Source organism: Antechinus flavipes, chromosome 3 (assembly GCF_016432865.1).
Source record: "Antechinus flavipes isolate AdamAnt ecotype Samford, QLD, Australia chromosome 3, AdamAnt_v2, whole genome shotgun sequence".
NCBI classification, from domain to species: Eukaryota; Metazoa; Chordata; class Mammalia; order Dasyuromorphia; family Dasyuridae; genus Antechinus; species Antechinus flavipes.
In genome coordinates, this window is record NC_067400.1 from 253,226,056 (window position 1) to 253,253,013 (window position 26,958).

Sequence of the window (26,958 nt, forward strand, 5' to 3'; positions counted from 1 at the left end):
GAGGTAGGGAGGGCTATAAGTCCGAAACACTGCACATACTGTCAGACTCTGCTAATGAGTACATTAATTTTGCTTAGCATTTGCATTGGGAATTCCTTCTTAGCATGTCTTGAGAAATTTTTGTTTTTTTACCTGATTCTGAGAGAAACCATTCAAGAAATTGGGAAAAATAATGAGAATTCCTTCATGGGAATTAAAAGTTAACAATCAACATGGATATATTATTGGCTCAAAGTAATCTACTCTAATATGAGGTCAAAAGCAAGAAGGGGAAATCAAGATACATTGATGTCAGAGATTAAGGTCAACATTTCTAAGAACCAAGACAGAATGAGGAGGAAAAAACTGGTCATGATCTAAACTTGTGTTTGTAACTGTTGCCATCTTATATATGTATGTTTATAGCACTGTCTGCTGCTAATGATGAGTCATTATTGCAAATAAATAAATTTATATGTTTGGTATACTTTATACAAATACTATCAGTTTTGTTACATGAAATAGCTAGTTTTCAGAAACAAAGTTAAGTCCTTAAATCGGCATTTTCAACAGGTGATTCTGTAAAGGAGGAGACTAGGAGATTTGAATGTTAGACATGAATGTTATTCAAAAACTACCCAATAATGTTTTTTGACATATTCCAGTGTTTGAATAATTGCTATAGAATATAGTTTTTGTAAAAAACAAATAAATACAAAACCCCACTACTGTACATTTATCCCTTCCACACTGCAATTTGCCCCATCATAATTTTGATAAATGAAGGACAGACATAAAAAATTAAATGGGAGAGAACAGCTAGATAATGCAGTGGTGAGAACATCAGCCCTGGAGTTAGGAAGACCTGAGCTCAAATGCATCCTCTAACACTTTATATTTACTAGCTGTGCAATCCTAGCCAAGTTACCTAACCCCAACTGCCTAGCAAAAATAATAATAATAAATAAAAAAACCAAAGAAATTAAATGGGAATTTTGGGAGGATTTTGCAGAAGCCACAGATGAAACATGAAGCCCCAAATATGACCAAATATTTAATCTAGATTTCACAATAAGATTCTGTAAACATCCCTTAAAAGAAAAAGGAAAAAAATCATACTTCTTCTCTGGTACAAAGGAAGAGTGAAAAAATTTTACATGGATTTTACAGACTTAGAGGGCACCATGCCATCAACCCTTGTGATATAGAAGGGTTAAGTATATCATATTTCCTATTTATTAAGTAATTGTTTTATATTTATAATGATGAATAAAGAAAATGAATATTGAAAGTATATCAAGAAAAATAAAGGAAATCAGTCAGCTTATTGCCAGATATGATTTAAATTATTGTAACAATATTTTAGTTTGTAATAACAAGCCAAAAATATATTATTACCGTCAATCTTCTATATTCCTTTGACTTTAACTTACATGACTTCAAGTATTTGCTTGATTGTATTAATAACCTTATTTTCACTTTTATGTTGGCAACTGAGCATATTCACAGCTAACTGCAATAGGCAAAAAAATGGGAGGCACAATGATGTATAAGTTTATATCTGCAAAAAGAAAGAAAATGTTTGTAAAAGTGTTTGTAAATCTACTTCAGAAAGTGCTAGTCACCTCTCAAGTTCATGATGAGGGAAAAAATGGAAAAACAGCTAAATTTGTGGGTAAGTCAGATGGTATTTCTTACTCTGTTGGCTTTCAGTGACCAATTGAACCTTTCATCTTCCTCCCTGCCTTTACTTTTAAAAAAGTATATTATATGGGATGTCTCAGTGGAAAGAAGAAAGGGAAAGAATATATTCCCAAATGAAGATGAGATTAAAAACAAACTATATTAATATAATTTAAAAAATTTTTTGATGACAGTACTAGGCTAGAAGGATTCTAGAAGTTCTAAATATCACGACAAATTCTAAGTATTCAGAAATTCACAGACAACAAATTGAGAAAACCATTTTAATATGTAAATTAGATACCAGTTCCTAATAAAGCATATGCCAACTTATACATTGTTTTAAGTTAAAGTTACAGATGAAGATATAATCCCTTGACACACCAAACTCCTAGAACTGGAGTCTATCCAATTCATCAGACAATTGGTAAAACCTAGAAAGAAAATGTTTTAAGAGATTTGTCAGTATTTGGGGAAATAATCACTATCACTTTCCATATTTTACTTTATAATTAAGATTTAGTCTCTCAAAACTTGGTTTTGTTTAATGGTTGCAAATTTTCTTTACAAATTGTTTCCTCAAAAATTGCCAACTTAGTTAAAACATCATTAGCCAATATTTAAAAAACTATAGGAGAAACACAAAATAGCCTGCACCTGCCAACTTGAAGTTGGAGTTTTTAGAATTCATACTTTACTTTTCTTGCTCTCTAACTTCTGAGAATTGTGGGAGATCACTGACTTAAGTTTTTTTATATTCCCACACCTGTTATTAATTCTTTTTCTTGGCTATAGAGAGACTATAAGATAAAATTATATCTTGAACACAAGTATGCAGCATTTCTATGACATTTTCTTTTTATAATCTGTAATTCAAGTCCTTTCAAATGGGTTTATGTCACTAACAGTAATTTTAAGCAGATTTCTTTTAAAGTCAGGAGATTTTTCCTTATTTCATCTTGAACTTATTTCATCATGAAGGGAGGGACAAAAATAAATCTTATTAAGAGGTAATATATGTGCTTGACTAGATACAAGATTCATTTCTGTATCCCCAGCTGAGGATATAGTAGAGACTTTTGTATTCCCAGTCTGAGAATATTAAAATAAAACAGACCTGTAATTTCATTGATAAGAAACTTCCTCTACCAATAAAGAACTCCCCCTACCAAAGCAGATCAGTATTCTGCTCTGCAATTTATATTCTTAGAGAATGATGTGGGGCACTGAAAGGTTTAAGTGATTTGTCCAAGATCATGTAGCCAGTATGTGGCAGAAGTGGGACTTAAATATTCAGATCTTCCTGGTTCCAAATCAATCAATTAGTCAAGAAGCATTTATTAAGTGTTTACTATTTGCTAGGCACTCTGCTAGGTGATGAAGATGTGAAGAAAGACAAAATCATAGTCTCTGTTCTCAAGAAGCCCACAATTTAATAGGACACAAGATGCTAGTAATTGTAAACACAAGATACAGGAGTTGTAAGTAAAAGGTGATCTCAGAGGTAAGGCACTAATAGTGGGTCTGGAGAGTGAGAGGATGGGGCCAGGAGAGAGCTCCTACAGAAGGTAAATTTTTACAGAAGGTAAAAACAATCTTGAAACCAGAGAAGGGAGGAGTCAGAGCTGAGGAAGGAAAAAGGAAGAGCATTTCGGGCTGGAGAGAAAGCTATTTGAGTGATATAAGGAGAGAGAAGAGAAAGATCTCAGAAAAATGCTTCCCTCCTCTCCCCCCAGAAAATTATGAGATAAGGTCCTCAACTGAAAGGGAGGGGAAAATTTAATAAGGGATGAAAAAGTTTGGAATAGCCACTGCAGTAAGTAGAACAGAAAACTGATTAAGAAAGCACAAAAGGATTGCCTCGCCACAATCCAGAGCCCACAATGAACTGTGGAGGACCTAGTCAGTACCATTTTATGATTTCCTCCAATTCTGTTCAGCAGCACATAAACAAGACTGAAGAAGGTAGATGGCAGGAGTAATCCAAAATAAGGGTTTAGCAAGACTTTAATTTAGTGATGAAAAGGGGTAAGGGATTTGAATGGATAATATTGTTGATTTTAATGATTTGATCAAGAGTAATCCAAGGTTGGGGTTTAAAAATACTTAATTAGTGTTATGAAAAAGGGATAAGGGATTTAAATGGATAATATTGTTGATTTTAACTCACTGATCAAAAGAGCAAAGTGAGGAAATGTAGCCAATGCAAGAGTGATGGCCTAAGGAAAAAAACTAAGGAATAAAGAGATTGGACATGATGATGAGATGAATAGAGTTAGGGATCATAAAGTACAGGGAAAGATAAAATGAAAAAGATTACAATCAGATAAAGGAATTTTGGAGTTCAAGAATATGGAGCTAGAACACCTGTGAGTAATGACAAAATCAGGAATATGATCATGTTTGTGCAGATGAGGGGGTACACAGGAGTAGATCATGAGAACTGAGTAGACTGAGGAGCCAGGAAGGTATGGTAGTTGAGGGAGCATCACTATGTATATTGAAAACAAGCCCTGAATTCACTAAGAAAGGAAAATTTCAATTTTCTATCTACTATGCTATGGCTCCCTCTATAATTTTAACATGGCAGGTTCTTAATAAACAGTTATTAAGTACTCTGGCTTGTATGAACTTTAACAGAACATTACTCTCTGGCTTGTAAGAAAAGAATTCAAAATGTATTTCCAGAGCTCACTCCATGAAAATTGCTGTTTAAGTCATTTTCTTTTTAAACTAAGTAAGCCTAAAATGGTTGTCTACAGCCACTTATAAAATATTATAATAAATATTTTTTCTCAGTATTTCCAGGATATAAAGTAAAAGCCCACTTTAAATATGAAGAAACAAAAGCAGTTCACCTAAGAACATAAAGACCTTCCTTGCCAAAGGTCAGGTGGCAATTTTATAGAAAAGTTGGAGCAACTAACTTTCAAATCTATTGCAAATACATTTACTAGCCATATGCATCATACACCAGAAAAATCCAACGTACCTCTTTGAGACACATCAATCTTCTTTCTTCTCAATGGTCTTTTTCTGTGTGGCCTCCAATTTTTTTTGCATTTGTGCTTCCAGTCTTTTCCTTTGCCACATTTTGGCTCCAGCAAATGCCAAGCAAAGAATAATAGATTTTGCAATCAAAATATAGAGCAGAAGTGGAAAATTTTCCAAAGCCTTAAAGAAAAGAGAAGTAATTTTTGAGATGTTTTAATAGTTCTTATTTAGCATTTCTTCTGATAACTTCATCTTTGCTGTCTGCTTCTTATATGACTATTATTCACATATGCACAATTATTAATATGGTTAACCTGTGTTTATTCAAGCACTAACCATTCAATTTATATTATACATGCTTTGCAAAACACCACATTATATGTGATGCTTTCTAGAAAAAAAAGTTGGCATCCACCAGGACTAGAATCATGTCTCTGCCACTGACTATCTTTATAATATCTGTACAAATCATTTTCATTCCTCTGATCCTACATATGAAATCAAGCATTGGACTATATGGAACAAATCATGTTGGAGTTTGGTTCAAAGGCCTCAAATTCAAAGTCCAGCTTTGCTACTGGGGTTTGGGGGAACAGGGCAAGCCAACACACTGAAACTCAGTTCCTCATCCATAAAAAGAAAATGTTGGACTAGATGGTCTCTAAGTGTACCTTCTGACTCTAAATTTATTATGACCCCATGACTTAAAGGTGCCTAAAGTCCCAGAAAAGTCTACAATGCTATAATTCCTTTTTTCTTCTGGTTGCCTATTAACATTTCCACCTGAGGATTAAAAAAGTAATAAAAGCTAAAATTTACATAAAGCTTTTAAGGTTTGCTAAACACTTTATATATCCTTTGATATTAGAAACCCAGTGAAGTAGATGCTATTATTATCCCCATTATACAGATGAAAAAGATTGAGGCACACAGCAAGTGACTTGCTCCCCCACCCAAATATTTGTAAATTATTAAGATGTTTTCCTTATGTCAAGCCAAAATTTGTTTCTTAGTAATTCAAGTTCAAGCATATGGAAGCCAAGCAGACCAAATCTAAATCATCCTCTTCAAGAAGACAATTTCAAATAGCTGAAAATAGCTAATATCTTCTCCCCCAAAATCTGCACCTCCCTCTAATTCTTCTATTTCTGTTGATAACAACAGCACCATCTTCACAATGATCCCCATAATCTGAGAATCATTTCTGTCTCTTTCTCTCCTTAAATCCCAATAGCTAACCAATTGCAAAGTCATATAGATTCTATCTTTCTAATATCTCTCGCATCCAGCTCCTCCTCTCACTATAGGAGTTGGAGCCCTCCTTTCTTCTGTAGATAACTGTAATAGCTTTCAAAATAGTCTTCATTTTCATTCTCTATACTCTCTATAATCTCTTTAATCTATACTCTCTATAATCTCTTTAATACTAATCTTTAATCTTTAAAACCTCACCATGGTTTATATTATTTTCCTAATGCAAAACTGGGATATGTTTTCTTCTACTCCAGAAATTTGTGACTCTCACTATGTATTAAATAAAGCATAAACTTTTGATGAATTCAATCTGGCTCCAATCTATCTTTCTAATCACCTTTCAGTTATGACCAAACTGTTATGCTCCTGACCTCCATCTTAGACAGTTTCCTTCTTCTCTATAATTTTGCTCATACTGTTCTTGTTCCACTTCCTAATCCTGCTTCCCACCCATAAAAGCCAAACTCAGAGATGAGTTCCATAAAGTCCTCCCTAGTCCTCAAAATCTCCTGGATGAAAGTAATTTCTGCCTCCTGAAATATCACATTGCACTTAAGACTTTTCATAGAGCAGAGAATCTCAGAACTGGAAGGAACCTAAGATGTTATCTAGTTAAAATCATGCCCAAATCATACTGTACCTAACAACTGACCACCTAGATTTTGTTTGAAAACATCTAGGAAAAAGGAACCCACTATATACTAGTTTCTAATTTCTTCCAGGGGCATCTTTTATCATCTCTAAAATGAGATGGTTAAACTAAATAATCCCTAAAGTTCTTTCCATTTTTATGATTCTATATTAAAATATGAATAATGCTTTTGAACATTTTATGTAGATTTCCATTCAATTATTTTTACTTCCTAACTGGAAACATTGGCATTCCTATCCTCATTCCAATCATTTTTTCCCTCAACAAAGTTAATCTCTTCCCCCATAAAAGTCTCAAGGTAAATAGCCCCTTTTGAGAGGACAATTTACTATATTTTAACTGGGGCACAGTCTTATTCTATAAAAATGGACTTTATGATAAACATTTCAAATATAGGTCAATTCCTGTATCAAAAAACAGTATTAAGGTTTTGCAAGAGTCAGTGTTGAAAAATTATCCTTGCAAAGTTTAGAAAATAAAAAGCTTCAAAATAAGATAAAGCAAAGAATAGTGTTGCAGTATAATAATACAACATATAACTTTCAAACCTTACTTATATAAAGTAGTATCAAATGCCATGGAATTCCAGTATAGGAAAATAATTTGAGTATCCCTTTGGTATATATTTTAACAAATTCTAGACTTGAACTTAATAAAGATATTACAGAGAAATGGGAAAATCAGTTATTGATATTGATTTTTATATAATAATAAAGTCCTAATATTTTCCCAAATATTTATTATCCTCCCTTGTTTCAGATATGTTAAGAATTGATCCCTCGGTGTTGTCAAAGTTGTGTCACTTCAAGTGTAGCCTCCTCTATATCCTTGGTTTTATTCAGCTCTTTTCACTTTTGTTTGCTTTAGTGACAGTCATCATGTATCAAACCATACATAGAGGAGTAAGATTCCAAATACAATGAATTGACTATTCCTGAAAGAGAAAATAGTTTAACGTCTACCCTTAAATGCTGAGAAGATCTGGTTTAAATAGGTCTCTCTGCTAAACTTTCCAATCAACTTGCTTTTCCTTTTTGCTGTTTTATGAAGTAATAATGCTCAAAAGATTCTATTCTCCTCCTTTATAATATTTTACAAATCAATATCATCTAAACTGTTCTAACTTCTGGCTTTCCTTTGTAATTGGCAATAAGATCAACTACTTTGTAGCTAAGGCAGTTTCAAGTCTCTACCTCTTTGTGGAAACTGATTTTCTTATATTAGACACCAAGAAAGTCTCATTACTATATACATCATGCTTGATTTGCTCAAGAAGAGAGTTTACATGGATAGAGGAAAGTTTCTTCATTGGGAGTTCCATTTAGTGTAAAATTACAAGATAACCCAGAGTCAGAAGGTCTTGGATATGAGACCAAATTATATTACTAAGAGCAAAACTGATTATATTTTAATGATAAGACTGTCTGTGGAAGCCCTCTTTGAAATTTTTGTCTGTTTAGAAAAAGTAAGATGGAATAAAAATAACAGGTTTATTAATTAGGAAACTCCAATTGGATCTATTTAAATAAGTTACCTGATTCTTAAAAAAAAAATGAGAAGTAGATATAATAGCAGACATTAACAGAGAAAAACCACCATTTCCTAAGGAATTATATCTTTCACATCCTAAAAACTAGTTAGAGAGATCAATATCAGAAACATAAGGAAAAACATTTGAAAGAACTGGGACTATTTATTCTGGAGAGGAGCAGGCACAATAGGACATGATAATTGCCTTTAAGTATCTGAAGAGCTGTTATAGAAAGGGGGATCTGACTTAATTCTGCTTGGCCCTCAACAGTCAGAACTAGGAGTAATGGGCATAAGTTGGAACAGCAGATTTAGGCTTGATATAAGATAAAGCTTCCTAATAATTAAATTTCTATCATCATACAGAGAGGTTTGAAGAGACTTACATGAACTGATGCTAAGTGAAATGAGCAGAACCAGGAGATCATTATACACTTCACCAACAATACTATGTGAGGATATATTCTAATGGACGTGGATATCTTCAACAATGAGAAGATCCAATTCAGTTCCAATTGATCAATGATGGAGGGCAGAACAAGCTACACCCAGAGAAAGAACACTGGGAAATGAATGTGGCCTGCTTGCATTTTTGTTTTTCTTCTCAGGTTATTTTTACCTTTCCGATTTTTCTTGTGCAACAAGAGAACTGTACAGATGTGTACACATGTATTGTATTTAAGATATACTTTAACATGTTTAACATGTATGAGATTGCCTGCCATCTAGGGAAGGAGGTGGAGGGAGGGAAGGGAAAAGTTGGAACAGAAGTGATTACAAGGGACAATCTTGAAAAATTACCCATGCATATGTTTTGTCAATAACCAAATCTGAACTTAACACAAAATTTAACATATAAGAGTCAATATAAAAGGTCAATTTAAATGAACTTAACATGGCCAAACTGTCTAAACATTTAAAAAAAATTCTATACTTATATTTTTTATATATGTATATACATACATGTTTATAAGATTCACATCAATAATAGGATAGCTCAAAAGAAAGAGTTAAGGTTAAGATAGTTTAAGCAAAAATAGCAATCATGTTATGCAAATAAGGTGCAGAGGAAGAACAGACACAGAAGCATTAGAGGGGGGAGGAGAGCTTATAGTCCTGAAAATCTACTCATATCAGGAATGGGTTCAACAGGCAACATTACAATATAACATGAAGGGTATAGCACCCTCCAAAATCTAAAAGAAAAAAGGCGGGAGAGATGGGCACATAAAGAAGTGAACGGTGAGAGAAGAAGATAAGGGAGAGAACTTTGATTGGGGGGGGGGACTTAATTAATAGCAAGGCAAGTTATGGAGCAGAATTTAAAGAGGCAGCAAGGATAGGAAAGACATGTGCATGTATGTGAGATGTGTATATATGTATTTATATGTCTATATATGTATACATAAATATATCTTTTCTTAAATATAGCTTGCTTGGGGGAGGAGAAAAAGAAATTTTTCTACCTGGTCCCTATTAAAATAGGAGTCTTAGCTTTTTTTGATTTTGAGTCTTAGCTAATTTGAGTGTATTAACACCTTGTTTTTTATAGCATGTCACAGGTTAATCATCTTTCTTTGAAAACCATTATTTTCATAAGAATTTCTTCTCTTCCTTCAAAGTTTTTGCCTTTTTTTTTTTTTTTTTTTTTTTTTTTAGTCAGTGATTATAGATCCCAGTCAGTTGGTGTACACAGTAATATGTTTTCCATGTCTTTCTAGTTGCCAATTCCAACTCCTGCGTTTGGATCAGTATTACCAATCAGCCACTGGGTAGGGAAAACCCTGCCATTTAGATTTCTATTAGAATTTTTTTGGACACTGTTAGCACAGACATTATGTCTAAAGCACAAATCTAAGCTTTTGAATTTCAAAATTCTCCTTACCTTCCAGGAGGGCTCCCACATATTGGATCAACTGTGAAACTGCTCCTGGCTAGAGATCACCAGAAGAGAACAAAGGAAGAATAAAAAGGGAAAGGAGGCAGAGCCCACTTATCTGAAGAAACAACAAAGGACAGTTAATTTACCAACAATAACTACAATTATATAGCGCTACATAGTTTGCAAAAACATTTGACACAATTTTCTCATGGAAGTGTCACAGATGCCACCAGAAGGAGCTATTACAGGCATTATTAATTCCAATTTCCATATAATTATCTGAGGTCTATAAGAACTGAAAAGAATTATCAAGAAGCCTCAGATCATGGATCATATGATGTAGAACTGGAAGGGGCAGGATCTGAATCCATGTGTTGCTGAGTTACGATCTAATATTCTATCCACTATATCACAGAGGATTCTTAATCAAGAGTTCTTAACCTGGTGCTATGAACTTAAAACACACACACACACACACACACACACACACACACACACACTAATTTGATAAATGTATTTCAACATAATTGCTCATATTGTAATCATATATTTTATGTATTTAAAAATATCATTCCAAGGAATTCACTAGCTTCAATTTGATGGGTCAGAGTCCAGAATCCTCTCAAAACTGACTATCTAGTTAAAGAACGTGAAGCAATAAAACCTCTTTCTGTTGCTCTTTATTTGTCTCCTGTGAAACCTCTATCCTGTCTGATCAACAGTACATTGCTAAGACATCCTGTCTCCTTACATGAATGAAAACGTCCTTTCTAATCTTTCTTTTAAAATTTATAACCTTGTAAGGCTGTTAGTCCGATAGCTAAGCTACACATTTTCAGCATATAAAATTCTTCCCAAACTTCCTCTAATTGTTAGACTTTCTTAAAGACTAGCCCATCAGTAATGGTATAAACTCTTTTGTGACTGTAAGAGAATCTCTTTGAATTCTTGAAGACTAATGATGAACCCTGACTCTCACACATTTCAAACTGATTGTTAAAAGGGTTGTATTTTAGATCTCTCATTTTCCCAAAGGGAAATAACATCTGTTACAAGATTCTGGAAGCATTTTCTCTAGGAGAGCTCATTGTAAAATGCTGACTGATAGTAACAAAACCAATGGCAGCTTGGCCAGAAATGTATAGAGTTTAAGTATCAGTTGTATAAGCCCAAAATAGGCTCTGACCCTTCTGAATGCAGACAGATCCTTAAGGCAGCTGCTCGTGAAGAATGTTCATGAAGAGATGAAGGGGTTTCATTGCAGTCTTGACTAAAAATTTACATGCCCTCTGACAATAAAGTGGAAATAGGAGATGGTGATCAAAATTTGCCTTCCTCTTCCTATCTCTGTGAGCTGTTTTGTATTTTAGCAGTTCTTTTGTTTCCTGCTTTTCAAATCTCTTTTAATAAATTTTAGATGTCCTTATTTTGTTATTAGGCAATGTATAAAAGGAATGGAAAAACCAAAGAAAAGGATCCATATAGTTGTCCTGAGAATCGAAAATATATTTAAAGTTTTTCTTAAGAGCTAAGGAAGCAATGGGGGAAAGATAAGTAAGAAGAACATTACCATTGTCATAACAGAGACACAGAATTTGTTTAGAAAATGTGGATCCTAATATTAAATATGATACTTGCTTTGTGATTTTTGGTAAGTTACCCCACTTTGCTCAACCCAATTTCCTCAGCTACATGAAAGAGTGTGGAGAATATGACAGCTCAGGCCCATTCCAGCTCAATGATTGTTAGCCTTTTGCTTAAAATTTTTTTGTTATACACATATCCACATCCCAAAGGTAAAAAACACCTAATAAATATATAATATTTATTATAATAACATATATGTAATTATATATAATATAATACATATAATATATGTAATAATAATAAAAATAATAAATATATATGCTCCCTAATTTCAAGTTTTCTAAATACTTCCCACCTTAAATTATTGACTGCTCCTCAGCCAAGATCCCTGAGGAAATATAAAACAACATAAAACTAAAATAAACAAAATCTCTATTCTATTTTTATGCTATATATCAGTTTTAAATCTGGATTTCTGTATAGACTTGAATGGTTAGCCTTTTTAACCAATGACTATTGATGACTCAATTTGGGGGTGAATAAACATGGTACTTTAAATATGTAGCTTGTTTTCAACCCTTAGAACATGGATTCAGGATCTAAGAATTTGTTTTTTAAATACACATGCACACACGCACACCACACACACATACACACACACACATATATATAATATATATATATATATATGTATGTATATATATATATAAACTATTTCGATACAATTGGTTTTCTATCTGTATTCTACATATTTTATTTTCTGCATTTAGCAACTAAAATTTATGTTAAAAAATTCTTCTGGGAAGAGGTAAACAGGATTCACCAGACTGTCAAAAGGTCCCACGACATACAAAAAGATTAAGAACTCCTAGTCTAGGATTTCCTTCCTCAGTAACAATAACTCTTATTTTTACAGGTAGTAGTCTTGGTCAGAATAAAGATAATGTTAGTGCTTGAGCTTATTCCTGAGGTATCTATTTTTGTTGCAACCTGCAACCAAAAGAATAGCTTCAATATAACATAATAAAGGTAAATAGCAGGGTGGATCATTTTAAAATGAATTGAGTACAAAAAACAATCATTATTTAACTTTGGAATATGTTATATAATTTTTTGTAGTATATTTATTTGTCTTCTTAATTATTTTAATTAAGCTAATGTCAAAGCCATATTCTCTGATAATGAATGAGCCAAAAAAAAAAAAAATTGTGCAAGGAAAAATCATTATCAGATTAAATTTTATTGCAAATTATTCTCCAAATCTCCAAATGTCATAATTCATCAAAGGACCATGGAGAATGTAATGTATATAGACTAAAGAAAGAAAAGAGAATCATACCAATAGTATCAAAAAATCATTAGCAAATGAATGAATTAAACTATCAATTTTTAAAAAAAGAATCAACAACCTACAATAAGCACAAAAGAATATTAACAATGAGATTGGAAACTTTAAAAAATTATACAAATGATAATGATACCTAAGACATGAACTCAGAAAGATAGTTCTATTTGGAAGGTAGGAAGTAAAGCAATCAAGGTTAAGTAATCTGTCTAATGTCACACAGTTAATAAGTGTCAAAGCGTCAAACATTTAAGTATTTGAACTCAACTTCTGACTCCTGGGACTGACTTTCTATCCATTGCACCACCTAATTTCCCTCAATAGGAATAGCTCTAAATATAGAAACCGCTTCAGAGAGGAAAAAAATGGCTTATTTAAAAGGTACCTTGCAGAAGTGATGCTGAATATAAAGCATATACAAGGTGGAGAAATGTCAACAGAAAAAAAATTATTTTTTATTCTTCTGTAATTTGGGAATAATGTAACTAACAATCATTAATTTAAAAAATCAGTAAGAAGGTGTTGGGTCAAAAACATTGAACCTCATGGATGAAACTGTAATAACTTTCCATTATAATGCTACACAGAACTCAAATATATACACAAACCAACCATAATTCAGGTTTTCAAGGTTATTATTATCTTTAAAACAATTTGGTACAATAGACAAAGTTTCCATGTGACTTTGCAAAGTCAGATAAGGTAATGGAAATAATGGAAGTATTTAGACCTGACTGTATAAGGGTAGATAAGTTTGTGATCTGGCAAATGTGGTAGGGCATATGACTATGATGAGAAAACAAGTTACTATGACTTTTTGGTGGCAGTCAGATGGTTTTGTGGACATAAGAAGACTGAGTTCAAATCTGGCCTGAGACACTTATAAGCTGTGTGACCCTGGTTACTTAGCGCTATTTGCTTACAGTTTTGTTACCTGTAAAATAAATTGGAGGAAATAGCAAACCACTCCAGTAGCTGTGCTAAGAAAATCTCCTAAATGAGGTCACGAAGAGTCAGATATAACAGAACATTAAATTTGCATTCTACTAGTATTTCTGATGCCAGAAAATTCTGTTCTCCATAGCAAATAGGGTCTTCATACATAACACTCCATCTCTCATCTCTTCTCCTTTGTTCTGGCTATTTCCCATGTATCCTCCTCACTTTCAATTTTTAGAATTTCATTTTCTCTAAAATTTATCTCAAAAGTCAGCACTCTCTCTCTATATGAAGTGATTTTAAAGCCCCTACAAGCTGACCTGGTATTTATTTGGTATATACTTATATATGTACTCATTATTTCCCTCTAGAATGTAAAATCCTATTAGTAGTTACAGTTTCCCTGGAGTAAGTCAATATTCCCAGTGCCTAGCAAAGTGCCTGATGTATATATAATAAACATAGTTTGTTGATTTAATGATGCCCTTCAAAATTTGTTCCTCTGAAGCCTCAGCATCTCTATTGAATAGGACTGGTGGGTGGGAAGAAGTAGGGAATAAGGAGGGGTTAAACCTTGCCTAATGCAAAAAATGTTTTGCCACAATTAAGCAAATAGGACAATAACAGAAAATAATCAATTAGCTCAGACCCAACTTATTAAATTGTAGTTCATAACCCCATACAGAGTTTTGAAATTATTTGTAAAATTATAATTTGTTTTCAGTAAATGTTTGATTTGTATACCTATTTTATATACCTGTATACTCCAGGTTCTGTAAATATTGGGCAAAAAAGAATAGAAAAAGTTTAAGAAGCTTTGATCTAAATGACTTATAAAATTCCTTGTGAGAGAGACACAATTCTGAGAAAGATCCAGCCTCAGACACTTACTAGCTGGATAAGTCACTTAACTTGTTTCCTTTAGCACAATAGAGAAGAAAATAGTGAATCAATCCAACATCTTTGTCAAGAAAATCCCATGGACAGTATGGTTCACAAAATAATGAAGAGTCAGATATAATTGAACAACATGCATCAATATTCTCTGCAAGAATTTTGACTTGAATTAAATTAGCACTATAGGCCCACATACCTGGAGTCATAAGACTAAAGACATTTTGGGAAAAATACTGTTGTAAAAGTCATCTATGATATAGTGGCTAAAGAGCTTCAGTATGTAGATCTGATTCAAAGTCCTTTAGGTAACATATAAACTATATGACTCTGGGCAAGTTACTTAACTGATTTTCAAGCAACTATCTAAGATTATATAAATTGCAGAATAATTTCTGCTGGTCTGTTTTGATAAAGAGAGCACTCTCACTAGGAGTTACTATAGCAATTAGTATATTATATCACTATAGCAATTTAATTACAGGTTCTAGTTTTAAAATTAAATAAAACCTCAACCGTAGAATTGAGGAAGAGAGAGTGGATTGAAATGGGCTTTTTTAGCAGTCACATAACTTATATTAAGCCTAAAGATCCCCATATATTTTCATTCAAATAGCTCCCTTTCCAAGCAGATTTTAAAAGCCAAATGTGGGTCTTTATATTTATTTATACCTGTTAAATTTTATCTTTAATATCTAAACCACAATTCTGGCTTACCTAGTTTTGGGGTTTGTTTTTTTTGTTTTTGTTTTGTTTTTTAATTCAGTTTCTGATCACTGTCTCTGAAGGGGTCCCTTCCTCTGCTTCATTTGAAATCTCAGTTTTTAATGGAATTGCCAAGGCCAGTTATATTCACACTTTCTTCATTCCTCTCTGCATCCTGCTCTTAATGCCACAACTTAATTGTGTATATTTATATTCTCCTCCAAGGGCACTTGGTGGTATAATGAACAATGTTGGAGCTGGAATGAGGAAGAATTATCTTCCCTAGTTCAAATCTTGCCTCAGTCACTTATCAGCTATGGGACTCTGGGCAAGTCACTTTAATCCTGTTTGCCTGAGTTACTCATCTGTAAAATGATCTGGAGAAAAAAACCCAATCATTTAAGTACCGGTACCAAGAAAACTCCAAGTGGGTCCACAGAGTTGGAAATGACTAAAAAGTATTTTTTTCAGTATATCCCCCCAACCTTTTGGGGAAAATGCAATGTATCATTTTTTTCTTTATATTACTTGCATAGTGTAAGCACTCACACATAATGGGCACTTAATAAATGATTGGTAAATTTCCATTTATTGAATTTTGATTGAAAGCTAACCTTTATGCTTTGTTTATTCACCTGTTCATTCTCAACCCACCCTCCAGTTGTACTGCAGAGATTTCTGGACAATATATCTTAAAACCTTACATGGTAGACATAAATTGTATCTAGGCTGGCTGTCTCTACCGCAGAGCCCTCCTCCACAATTTTCCAAGGATTCCCACTGGAGAGAATGTGTAACAAGTAGTTTTCCTTAAAAATTTTGCTATCAATGCTCTACTTTCCCTTGATACTTTTTGGGGGAAAGGGAGGATTTGTGTGCATAAAAATATTTTAAAGAGCAATGCAAGAGGTCTAAAATAATAAACATTTTAACAGGAAGGAACTTCAGGGATCATTTGGTCCATTTTAAAAATTAGGAAACTGAAGTCCTGGAAAAAATAGTAAAAGAAATTAGCCCAAGATTTGAACCTACCTCCTCTGACTACAATTCCAATATTTTTTTACCACATGTTAAATGTAACTGGGGGTCCTTTCCTTGTCTTTTAACATAATGGGGCTAAACTAGGTGATCAATCAATCAGTATTTTATAATTACTTTTATAATTTATAATTAAATATAATAATTTATAAAATACTTATGATATACCCCATGCTGTTAAGATTCTGGGGACACAAATAATAAAGAATGAAACCTCTTTGCCATATCTAAAGTCCTTTTCCACTCCAAAAGTGGTCTATCAATCTAAAACAGTGGTTTTCCAAATATAGGCAGCCTGTCCTACAAGTTCTCAAGATTCTTTCAGGGGTTCTTAAGGTCAAAAATATTTACAGAATAACACGAAGATGTTTTAATTTCTAAAATGGCAAGCAACAATCGACATCGTCTACATAAAAATTCTTTGGGATCTTCAATAATTTTTAAGAGACCAAAAAGTTTGAGAACTATTTAATAACTGTCCTTTTAAAGTGAACTCAGAACGGAGGCTAGAGGACCAGAATATTACCGAAACCATTCCCGGACAATCTATTTATTGTCTTCCTTTTTTCAATTTTTCCTGTCTCGTTAGCAACGATCCTTCTCTTGCCCTCCTCTTTTCTCACAGATAGTTCAATAACTTCTCAACCCCAGTGAGGAATATCTCTTTTCCACTGTATATTTTGCATTGTTCCCCATTCCCAAATACCCTGAAGCGTGGTGGTGTAAGACTGCAGAAGGGAGAGAGCATGATCTTTACACATACACACACGCACTCACGCATGCACACGCACACGCACACGCACACGCACACTTCCCACCGTGGCCGTGCTCCGAGCTCCCTTCACCACGTGACCCCCTCTTACCTTGCCAGTTTTCTGACACCTTACTCCCCTTTACGTGCTCGGCTGGCCAGAAAGGCAGACTGCCCCGCCGTTCCTCCCACAATACACTCCATCTCCTGACTCGGGGATTTTCATTGGCTGTCCCCAATGCCTAAAATATTCGAACTCCTTCCTTCCTTGGTTTAAGTCCCAGATAAAATCCCACCTTCTCTAGGAAGTCTTTCCCGATCCCTCTTAACGCTAGTGCCTTTCCTCTCCCTTGATTATCTCCCGTTTATCCCATATATAGCTTGCAGGACTCTTTGGATGTTGTTTTCATTCGCACCTCCCACCCCCTTTATAACACTAGAGTCCTAAAGAGCAGAGACTAGTTTTTGCCTTTCTCTGTATCCCCAGAGTTTTAGTATGCTAAGTACTTGAAAATGCTAGTTGACTGATTGACTGACTTGCCCGGGAGGGGACGCCGGGGAGAGACGATTCTGATAAATAATTTAGTTCTCCTCCTACCTTTACCATTCAGAAATCTCACCATAGACATTTCTCAGTGGCCATTTCTTTGCCGCAAGCAAAGTTCAGCCAAACTACAAGTCCCAGAATTCTTGTGCTCTAAAACTACATCTCCCAATAGACGTCCCTTATGTAGGGGGCAGGGCACAAGGAAGAAAAATCTCTTGTGTACAATTCTCTGCTGCGTAGATAAGTGCGTCCTGCATATTACTAGGTTGTAGTTTTTGTAACCATTCTTGCTGAGTTTGTGGGGCCAGCTGTGACTTTGCTTATTTTTTGTTTAATGCTGAACTTAAATGCCAAAAAAGAGAAATATTACCATAAACACACACAAAACAAAAAAACCCACATATACAAAACTTTTCGCTTCAAAATTTGACTTTATTGTTTTTTGGAAAAGGAAATTTACAGTGCTTAAAGAATAAAGAGTGTATATAACATAAAATACTATGTTAAATATGAGTAACATAGTTTAAGATACTACTCCATTTCATTGGCTTATTATCTGACTTGCTCTAGAGGTTTCATCAGAAAGGAAAGAACTTAATTTCTCTCAAACAAGCCATCAATTTGTTTCACTCCTTTTATCTTTGGAATATACACACATGCATATATGTATACATGCACACACATATACACATGCACATCCTCATGCTGCTTACTTAGCTAAAATACTAATACAAATAAGCATTTGCTTAGAATAATACATATACAGTGTACTAAACACACATGTGTATATGCGCCTATAAAAGAATACATAGGCATGTATAGGTATGCAGAGAGGGGGCAGACAATCGCTTCATGTCTTCTGACTGAACTTTTCCCAATCATCAGGGAGACATTTTGTATGCTGTCGCATCAACATTTTCATGAATGGTAGCTTTGGCATCTTCTAGACTCATAATTTGACTTTTGTATTTTTCACGCCAGTCGTCCACAATGTACTGATGGTATGGGTCATTAGAGTGCTCCTGCCTCTTGGATTTCACTGTGCTCACCAGGATGGCCACAATAATGAAAGAGAACATACCAATCATCACCATGAGGTACAAGATGACGTAGTAGAAATTCTCAGCATTGACTTTGGCCTGGAGAGCCTCTTGTTCTGCCGTTGTGTTGCTGCGCCAGTTGTCCATATAAGTAATAAAAATCTTTTTGAAAGCATCTTCCAATGTTTGTGTTAAATTCGATAAAACGGACATGTTTCTCACAAACTTCTATTAGAAAGACAAAATGAATTATTGAAGGTTTAAAAAAAAAGGATCATTCCAATTTTTAAAAAAATCTCCTTCTACCGTTTTGAACATATCTTTTTCAAGCTGATTTCTAGATCGTGAATCATACAAATGAAAATGTACTTACATGTGGGGATTGCCAGAAAGTCAAGGAAGGGCTGTCCTTAAAAAAATAATAAAAAAGAATTTTTGTATTTTTTGTTACATTTTGAGTTCTGAGTTGTATCTCTCTCCTTCCTTCCCTCTCAACACCAAATTAGAGAAGACCAACATTTGATATAGATATATATGTGAAACCATAAAATACAGACTTCCTATATGACTTCCTTCCTCCCTCTGGAGGGAAATAGCATCATCCTTCACAAGTCCTTTGTCGTTGATTTGAATGTTCATATCACTCATAACAGTTTAGTCATTCACAGTTTGAACAAGATTGCTATTACTGTATACAATGTTCTCTTGGCTCTGATCATTTTGCTCAGCATTATTTCATGTACTTTTTTCATGTTTTTTTTTTTCTAAAATCAACCTATTCATCATTTCTTCCCACACAGTGGTCTTCTGTCAGAATCATATACCACAGCTTATATATCTATCTCCTGATCAATGGACATCCTCTCATTTTCCAGTTCTTTGTCACCACAAAGAGAGCTACTACAAATATTTTAGAATACATAAATTCTTTTCTTTTTTCCCTGCTCACCTTTGGAAACAGACTAATGGTGGTATTACTAGGTCAAAGGGTATTTTATAATCTTTTGGGAATAATTTCAGATTGCTCTCTCCAACATTTGTCATTTCCCCTTCTATCACTTTAGTCAATCTGATAGATATTAGATAATATCTCAGTTGTTTTAATTTGCATTTTTCTAATCACTAATGATTTGGTGCATTTTTATCTGACTGCAAATATTTTTGATTTTTTCTTTCCAAAAACTATCTGCTCATATCTTTTGATCCAGTAATATCTTCATATCTGGATATCCATATCATTTGGGGAATGACTCATATTCTTATAAATTTGACTCAGTTCTCTACATATTTGAGATATGCAGTCTTTATCTGGGAAACTGTCTATAAAATTTTTTCCGCAAATTTTTTTCTTTCCATCTTGTCTACATTGATTTTACTTGAACACAATCTTTTTAATTTAATGTAATTAAAATTATCTGTTTTACATGACACAATGCTCTCTATTCTTGTTTATTCATAAATTCTCCTATTCAACAACTGCTATGGCCCATAGTCTTCTAATTTGCATATGATATCTTTCTTCTAGATTATATGTCCATTTTGACCTTATCTTGGTGAATGGTATAAAATATTGACCTATATCTAGCTTCTGACTGATTTCCAATTTTCTCAGCATTTTTAAAATTAAATAGTAACTTCTTATCCCAAAAGCTTAGATCTTTACATTTATGAAACACAGGATTACTATAATCATTTATTATTGTGTATTATACATCTTCTCTATTCCACTGATTCACCGTTGTATTTATTAGCAAGGATCCAAAAGTTTTGATAATTGCCACCTCATAATACAATTTAAGAGCTGATGCTGCTTCCTTTACATTTTTCCCATTAATTCTTTTGATATTCTTGACCTTTAGTTCTTCCAAATGAATTTTATTACTAGATTTTTTTTTTCTTTTTTGTTGAGGCAATTGGGGTTAAGTGACTTGCCTAGTGTCACACAACTAAGAAGTGTTAAGTATCTGAAGCTAGATTTGAACTCAGGTCCTCCTGATTTCAGGGCTGGTACTTTATCCATTGTGCCACCTAGCTGCCCCTACTAGATCTTCCAAATGAATTTTGGGTAATTAATTGGGATAGCACTGAAGGAGTAGATTAGTTTAGGTAGAATAGCTTTTATTATATTGGTTCATCCCATCCATGAATAATTAATATTTCTCCAATGACTTAAATTTGACTTTATTTGAATAAAAATCATTTTATAATTATGTTCATATAATTCCTGGATTTGTCTTGGTAGGTATACTCTTATATTTGTATTTTTATATTGTCTATACTTCTTTTAAATGAAATATCCCTTAATTTCTCTTTTTGCAGGGCTTCATTGGTGATATATAGAAATGATTTATATGAGTTTATTTTATATCCTGCTACTTTGCTAAAATTATTAATTATTTCACTTAACTTTTTAGTTGAATCTCTAGGATTTTCCTTGTATATCATCATTTCATCTGCAAAAGAGATGCTTTTACTTCTTCATTCTGATTCCTTCATTGTCTTTTTTCTTATTGCTCTTACTAGTATTTCTAGTACAGTATTGAAGAATATTTGTGATAATTGGCAGTTTCCTCTTTTATAATTATCTTAATAATTATAATTTTAAAAGATCTCCTTTCTATTGTCTGCTTGTTTGCTAATCATGAGGATTTAAGTCTACTGTGTGAAACCTAAGGCAAATCATAGGGTTATAAAATTGGCAGATACATGATGAAGCCCTTCAGCTATTATATGCCTCAAGTATTCTACACAGAAGCATATCTGTGTTAGAAAGCAAAAGGACAGTGAGAGTCCTTATTTGAAAATAAGGCATTAAAATTATAACAAGTGAGACATGGCTCTTTTCAGCAATGAGATAGATGATTCAGGCTAATTCCAATAGACTTGTGATGGAGAGAGACATCTGCATCCAGAGAGAGGACTGTGGGGACTGAATGTGGATCACAACATAGCATTTTCACTCTTTTTGTTGTTGTTTGTTTGCATTTTGTTTTTTTCTCATTTCCTTTCCTTTTTGATCTGATTTTTCTTGTGCAGCAAGATAAATGTAGAAATATTTATAGAAGAATTGCACATGTTTTTAACATATATTGAATTACTTGCCATCTAGAGAGGGAGTGGAGAGGAGGGAGAACATACAATATGTGCACAAGAAATTAAAGTATATGAAAAGTAATTTCAAGAGAAAGATAGTGTTGATTATTAAGGAAAGCAATCATCTCATAACTGTGTTTTGAAGACTGCCAGGTTTTGAGTTAGGAAGAGTTCAAGACCAGCTGTAATAATCCTGCTTTCTTCAGTTTTCTCCTCTGTAAAATGAACTGAAGAGGAAACGGAAAACCACGCCTATATCTTTACTAAGAAAACCCCAAATGGAGTTACAAAGAAATGGACATGATTGAAATGACTGAACAACTACAACATATATTCTATAAGGCAGAGGTGAGAAAGAAAAGCATTTAAGATATAAGGAAAAATAGGAAAAGCCGAGAGGTAGGAAATAGAATCTTAAATATTCAGTATATTGGCATCTTGGTAATCAAATCAGGGCTTGATTTTGTTGTTGTTGATCTTTTAGATTTAAAAAAATGGAGATCAGTATTACATAATGCAGATTATATATGCAGATTAAATATAAAAGTATGTTTTTTTTCCCGGAGAACTAATTGCTGAACAGTGTACAACACCCCCCAAAATATCTAGTTTAGTTAGAACAAAAAATTAATTATGAGGAGTAAGATGGAATATATTAGCTGTTGTGGAAGTCCCTTAGGAGCCCCAGATATACATGATTTACCTTCTTTATTTTCTATGAGAAACCAAAGAAACAAAAGTTGGGGAATAGTAAGGTATAGCTATCCTAAATGGCACTTGTCAGAGTTGTGATTGTTCACAAGCTCCAGTGTGGCTTAAAAATGAATATTTATTTATTTTTTAAAATTTATGGAATAAAACAAGCATTTCCATAACATAGTACAATAACAATAATAATAAAGATGGCACATGAAACTGCAAATCTGTTATGTACAATTTGCTATTCAAATAAAGTTATCATATAAACATCTACCCCCCACTTTTTTTCCCCCTCTTCCCTACCACATACCCTAGATATGGTTACCATTATACATATATATATATATAAAATCATTTTACATATACTTTTATTTATCATAGAATATCACTGTATATGTGATGTCACATATATCACATTTTTTCTCAAGATGTAGACAGCATCTTCCTTCATATGTTCTTTATGGTTAATGTGGATATTTATAATAATTGGAATGACTTATTTACTCAAAGTTCTGTGATATAATGCATTGTTTTGCATCTTTCCTTTAACACTGCCATTTCTAGGATTCATACTCTCGCTGTGTTCTGAGCAGAAATTGCTTGTGCAGCCTGAACAAGAGTGACATTGAAAGAGCAAAGGAGACTTCTTTTGGGAATAGTATCCTGAGGACATTTTCCTGGGGCTACCCAGGAATCTTGAAGAGAAATCATTTCAGAAGACAAGGAATGGGAACAGATAGTGAAGAAACCGATTTTTCTTCTATGACTTTTATATTAGTAGTATGTTTAGTGTAGCTCCCTACAAAGTTTTCCAAGGCTTTGCCTGTGAAAAACAAGGGCAGAAAAATGGGTAAAGGGGGATGGGAAATTTAAACTCTAATACAAGTAGGCTATGATTTATTCAAATTTTGTTGTTCTTACAACTGTATCTTACTCTTCTTCACACACATTATGGTCTAGCCTAACAGACCCTCTTTCTGTTCTTCATGTGTGGTACTCCATATTGTCTCCATACCTTTGAACTCATTGTCCCTTATCCCTGGAACATACTCCATTTTCACATATACTTCTTAGCATTCCCACTGTTCTTTAAAACTCAAACTCAACCTTCTATAAAGAATCTTTCCTAATTCTGGTTAATGCCCTCCCTCCAAAATTACCTTGTATCTATTTTTTTTGCATGTATGTATGTATAAATTATTCCCCCCAGCTAAATTGAGAGCCCCCATAGCAAGGACTATTTGTAGTTTTGTATCTCCAGTGTATAATTCAATGCTTGGCACATAGCAGGAGTTTAATATTATTTGTTGATTGATTTCTTTTCAGGAAATGTATTTGTCTATTCAGAAGTGCATATTTCTCTCTATCAGTCTTTACAGAAGTAGATTTTCTGGGGGTCACACTGAAGTTGGAAAGAGATTAGAATTATAAATGATTATGTAATTATTATATATAGTGGAATTATATAGGATGAAAACATAAGCTAATCAAATTATCAATTGTGATAAGGATTAATTATTTTGTTCCATCAAGCCCCATTCTCTGTGACCCATTTAGGGTTTTCTTAGCAAAGATACTGGAATGGTTTGCCATTTCCCTCTCCTGCTCATTTTACAGATAAAGAAACTGAAGCAAACAGAGTTACAGATGTTTGAAGCCAGATTTGAATTCAAGATGAGTAAAAACAATTAGATTTAGCAGCCATGAGATTGTTGGTAACCTAGAAGAGAATAGTGTCAGTACAGTGCTAAGTTATGAAAGCCAAATTGCAAAGATTTGATAAGAAAGTGGGAAGTGAGGAAATCAAATATAGATAACCTCCCCAAAGATCCATCTCAGAAGAGTAAATGTTGGACGGGATATGAAATAACAGGTATATTTATGTTTGTAGGTAGTAAAGAACTGCCAGTAGGTAAGCATGATGGAAAGTGAATGTTTAAGGAAAGAGTTCCCAGAGTAAATGGGGAGAAAACGGAAAAAAGCCAAACAGCCACCACAGCTACTAGAGCAAAGAAGTTAAGAATAGAAATGATAAAGGTTTTGAGATATAAAGTAGCTGTGACTGATGGTTTTTGTTTCTCATAAAGGATGCTAGCTGGGTTCTCACCTAAAGCAGCCCAGAAGAAGAGGCAGCTAGTATAGGAAGTCTGATGAGGAGAGAGAAAAAGTTTGATACAGTTGGAGAGTGTAATAGTTATTCTGGGAAAAATAAAAGAATTGGTTAACTACTGAAACTAGTTTACTTTTCATCCCTGGAAAGTATATAAAATCTTGTACATACTTTTATACATAAATGCATTTAAGGGGTAAGGAATTACTTGGCACAGTAAATGAATATTTTATACAATTTTATTTGTATTATTCTCCTTAACACACCTTTTGCTTCCCCCTTGTTAAAGCTCTATATGAGTTTCAAGAAAACACAGCTTCCTGTGAAATAAAGTATCAGGGGTCAATTATTTCATAATTGTAATGCTATAAAAGAAATGTGGTCAGAGAAATTTTTGATGTTTGTGGCTAGCATTCTGTAGAATTGGGAAGAGAAGATCAGAAAATAAAAAGCAAAGAATCTAGGAACATTCTGGAAAAAACTGTTAGAATAGATTCTTTTTCATACCTAGTAATACTATAACTTCTAGATTCTTTAAGATATAGCTACAAATGACAAATCTCAGATATCTCAGGATTAAGATTCTGGATGATTTATTTGGTTTGATTTTAATTCACCAAAAAAGGCTATAGCTGCAGAAGCCTTAATATAAAGTGTAGCAAGGATAGAATCTGAGCATGAACTGTTCAGGAATTAAGTTATTTATGTAACTGGACACAAGAATGCCAGTGAAACAGTATCTTGTTTTTATCTCCAAGGGCCTATTCTAACAAAGAGTAGGATGGTCCTATTATCCTTGGATATAAGAAGAATATATTATTTCATTACCACATTAAAAATAGGGAAATAAAATTATTTATATTTCATATAAATGTTACTTTAGAAGACTATTTGCCATTATTTTTCTAAGCATGTAGTAGAAAGGGGTCTATCATGAGAAAAAAGAAAAGCATTGTACCATGAAAATAATTACCAGTTTTAAAAATTTCTTGGACACTAAAAGAAATAATTTGGTAACTAATCCATTAAAAAATAAATAATATGAAATCATAACTTACCTGTTGGTATGTTGTTAGTATGATATAAAATTCTTTGAAAGGCAGAGAAATCTCTTTTAAATCTTGTTTAATCCTAGTATAATGCTCTTCAATCCAGCAAATAAATCTTAGCTTACTAAGCGTTTGTAATTTGTGTCCAGTTACACGCTTGTCAGCTCATTTCTATGGTGCTAGGATTTCATTTATCTGAATATTTAATCTTATCTTATGTGAAAGTTAAATACTAAATAACCAATAGAAATTAACCTTTATTTCTGGCCTGGTTTGCTTGGTGACAAGCTCTCTGCCTGGATTCCATAATGCCAGTTTCAACCAGAATTCATTCTTATGGGCACAGTTGGACCCATTTAATAATTATGTAAAAAGATAACATCATCTTCCCCAAACCTGGCTTTGGCTTCTTTAGTGGTATTGCCTCAGGGAGAAAATTCCCCGTCTAGATTTTCATGAGGAGAAAAAACCTCTACTCATCCTCCATTGTGTATAATGAGGAAGTACATAGCTTGGAGTTAAATATGATTTAGGGGAGAGAAAGGGGGAAGGGAATGGCATCCTTACAGTTTAGCTATCTCAACATAAGCTATTTTAGAGCTTACTCTTTTCCAGTTGTATTTCAAAATCAATTAAGCAATATGCATTTATTAAGTACTTGTTTTGTGCTAGGCATTGCACTAGAAACCAGGGATACAAAGAATGAGATAATCTCTGCTCAGAGATTGATCTGAAACAAAGGCTAATCTTTTTAATACTTTTTTATTAAAACTTTTTAGTTTTAAAACATATGCATGGATAATTTTTCAACATTGACCCTTACAAAACCTTGGGTTCCAAATTTTCCCCACTCCCCTCTACTTCCTCCCCTAGATGGCAAGTACTCCAATATATGTTAAATATGTTTAACAATATTTTTTAACCATCGTTCCTCAGTGATCCTATATATCTAAAATTTATGGGCTATCAGATAGATTCTCCAAACAACTAAAAGTAAGGTGACTCAAAAATAAACAGGTGCATGGTAGGTGTGAGTAGGTTGTAGCATAATACTGGTGGAGAATTGTGAAAGAGAAATGGCATAAAGGATATAAAAGAGATGTTTAAAAAAAAGAAATAATAGATAATAGAGCAAGAGCAATACTCTGTACTCAAAAGATCGAGGGGAAGGTTTCTAGCATTTTTTT

General features: G+C 33.5%; 2 protein-coding genes across 3 annotated transcripts; both read right to left on the reverse strand.

The window, feature by feature from the left end:
- Positions 1-1,932: 1,932 nt before the first annotated feature.
- Positions 1,933-17,905, reverse strand: SMIM11 (small integral membrane protein 11). 2 transcript variants are annotated; one of them, XM_051984942.1, is made up of 4 exons: positions 17,832-17,905; positions 9,978-10,089; positions 4,655-4,836; positions 1,933-2,096 (listed from the first exon to the last, which is right to left on the reverse strand). In XM_051984942.1, exons 2-3 carry the CDS (start codon positions 9,996-9,998, stop codon positions 4,669-4,671), a joined length of 189 nt encoding a protein of 62 aa, XP_051840902.1. In that variant the 5' UTR covers positions 9,999-10,089; positions 17,832-17,905; the 3' UTR covers positions 1,933-2,096; positions 4,655-4,668. The 2 variants fall into 2 exon arrangements, with proteins under 2 accessions (XP_051840902.1, XP_051840901.1); XM_051984941.1 differs by lacking the exon at positions 17,832-17,905 and adding an exon at positions 17,346-17,758.
- Positions 17,906-18,051: 146 nt separating this feature from the next.
- On the reverse strand, positions 18,052-25,914 carry KCNE2 (potassium voltage-gated channel subfamily E regulatory subunit 2). Its single transcript, XM_051984939.1, has 3 exons — positions 25,781-25,914; positions 19,194-19,229; positions 18,052-19,048 (listed from the first exon to the last, which is right to left on the reverse strand). The coding sequence occupies exon 3, from the start codon at positions 19,031-19,033 to the stop codon at positions 18,662-18,664; it is 372 nt and encodes a 123-aa protein (XP_051840899.1). The 5' UTR covers positions 19,034-19,048; positions 19,194-19,229; positions 25,781-25,914; the 3' UTR covers positions 18,052-18,661.
- Positions 25,915-26,958: the final 1,044 nt, after the last annotated feature.

Bases quoted from the DNA above. Each gene is read 5' to 3' on its own strand.
- SMIM11 (XM_051984942.1), bottom strand. From the start codon at position 9,998: ATGTGGGAGCCCTCCTGGAAG. The intron at 4,837-9,977 runs GTAAGGAGAATT...CTTTTCTTTAAG, and splicing joins TGTGGGAGCCCTCCTGGAAG to GCTTTGGAAAATTTTCCACT.
- KCNE2 (XM_051984939.1), bottom strand. From the start codon at position 19,033: ATGTCCGTTTTATCGAATTTAACACAAACATTGGAAGATGCTTTCAAA.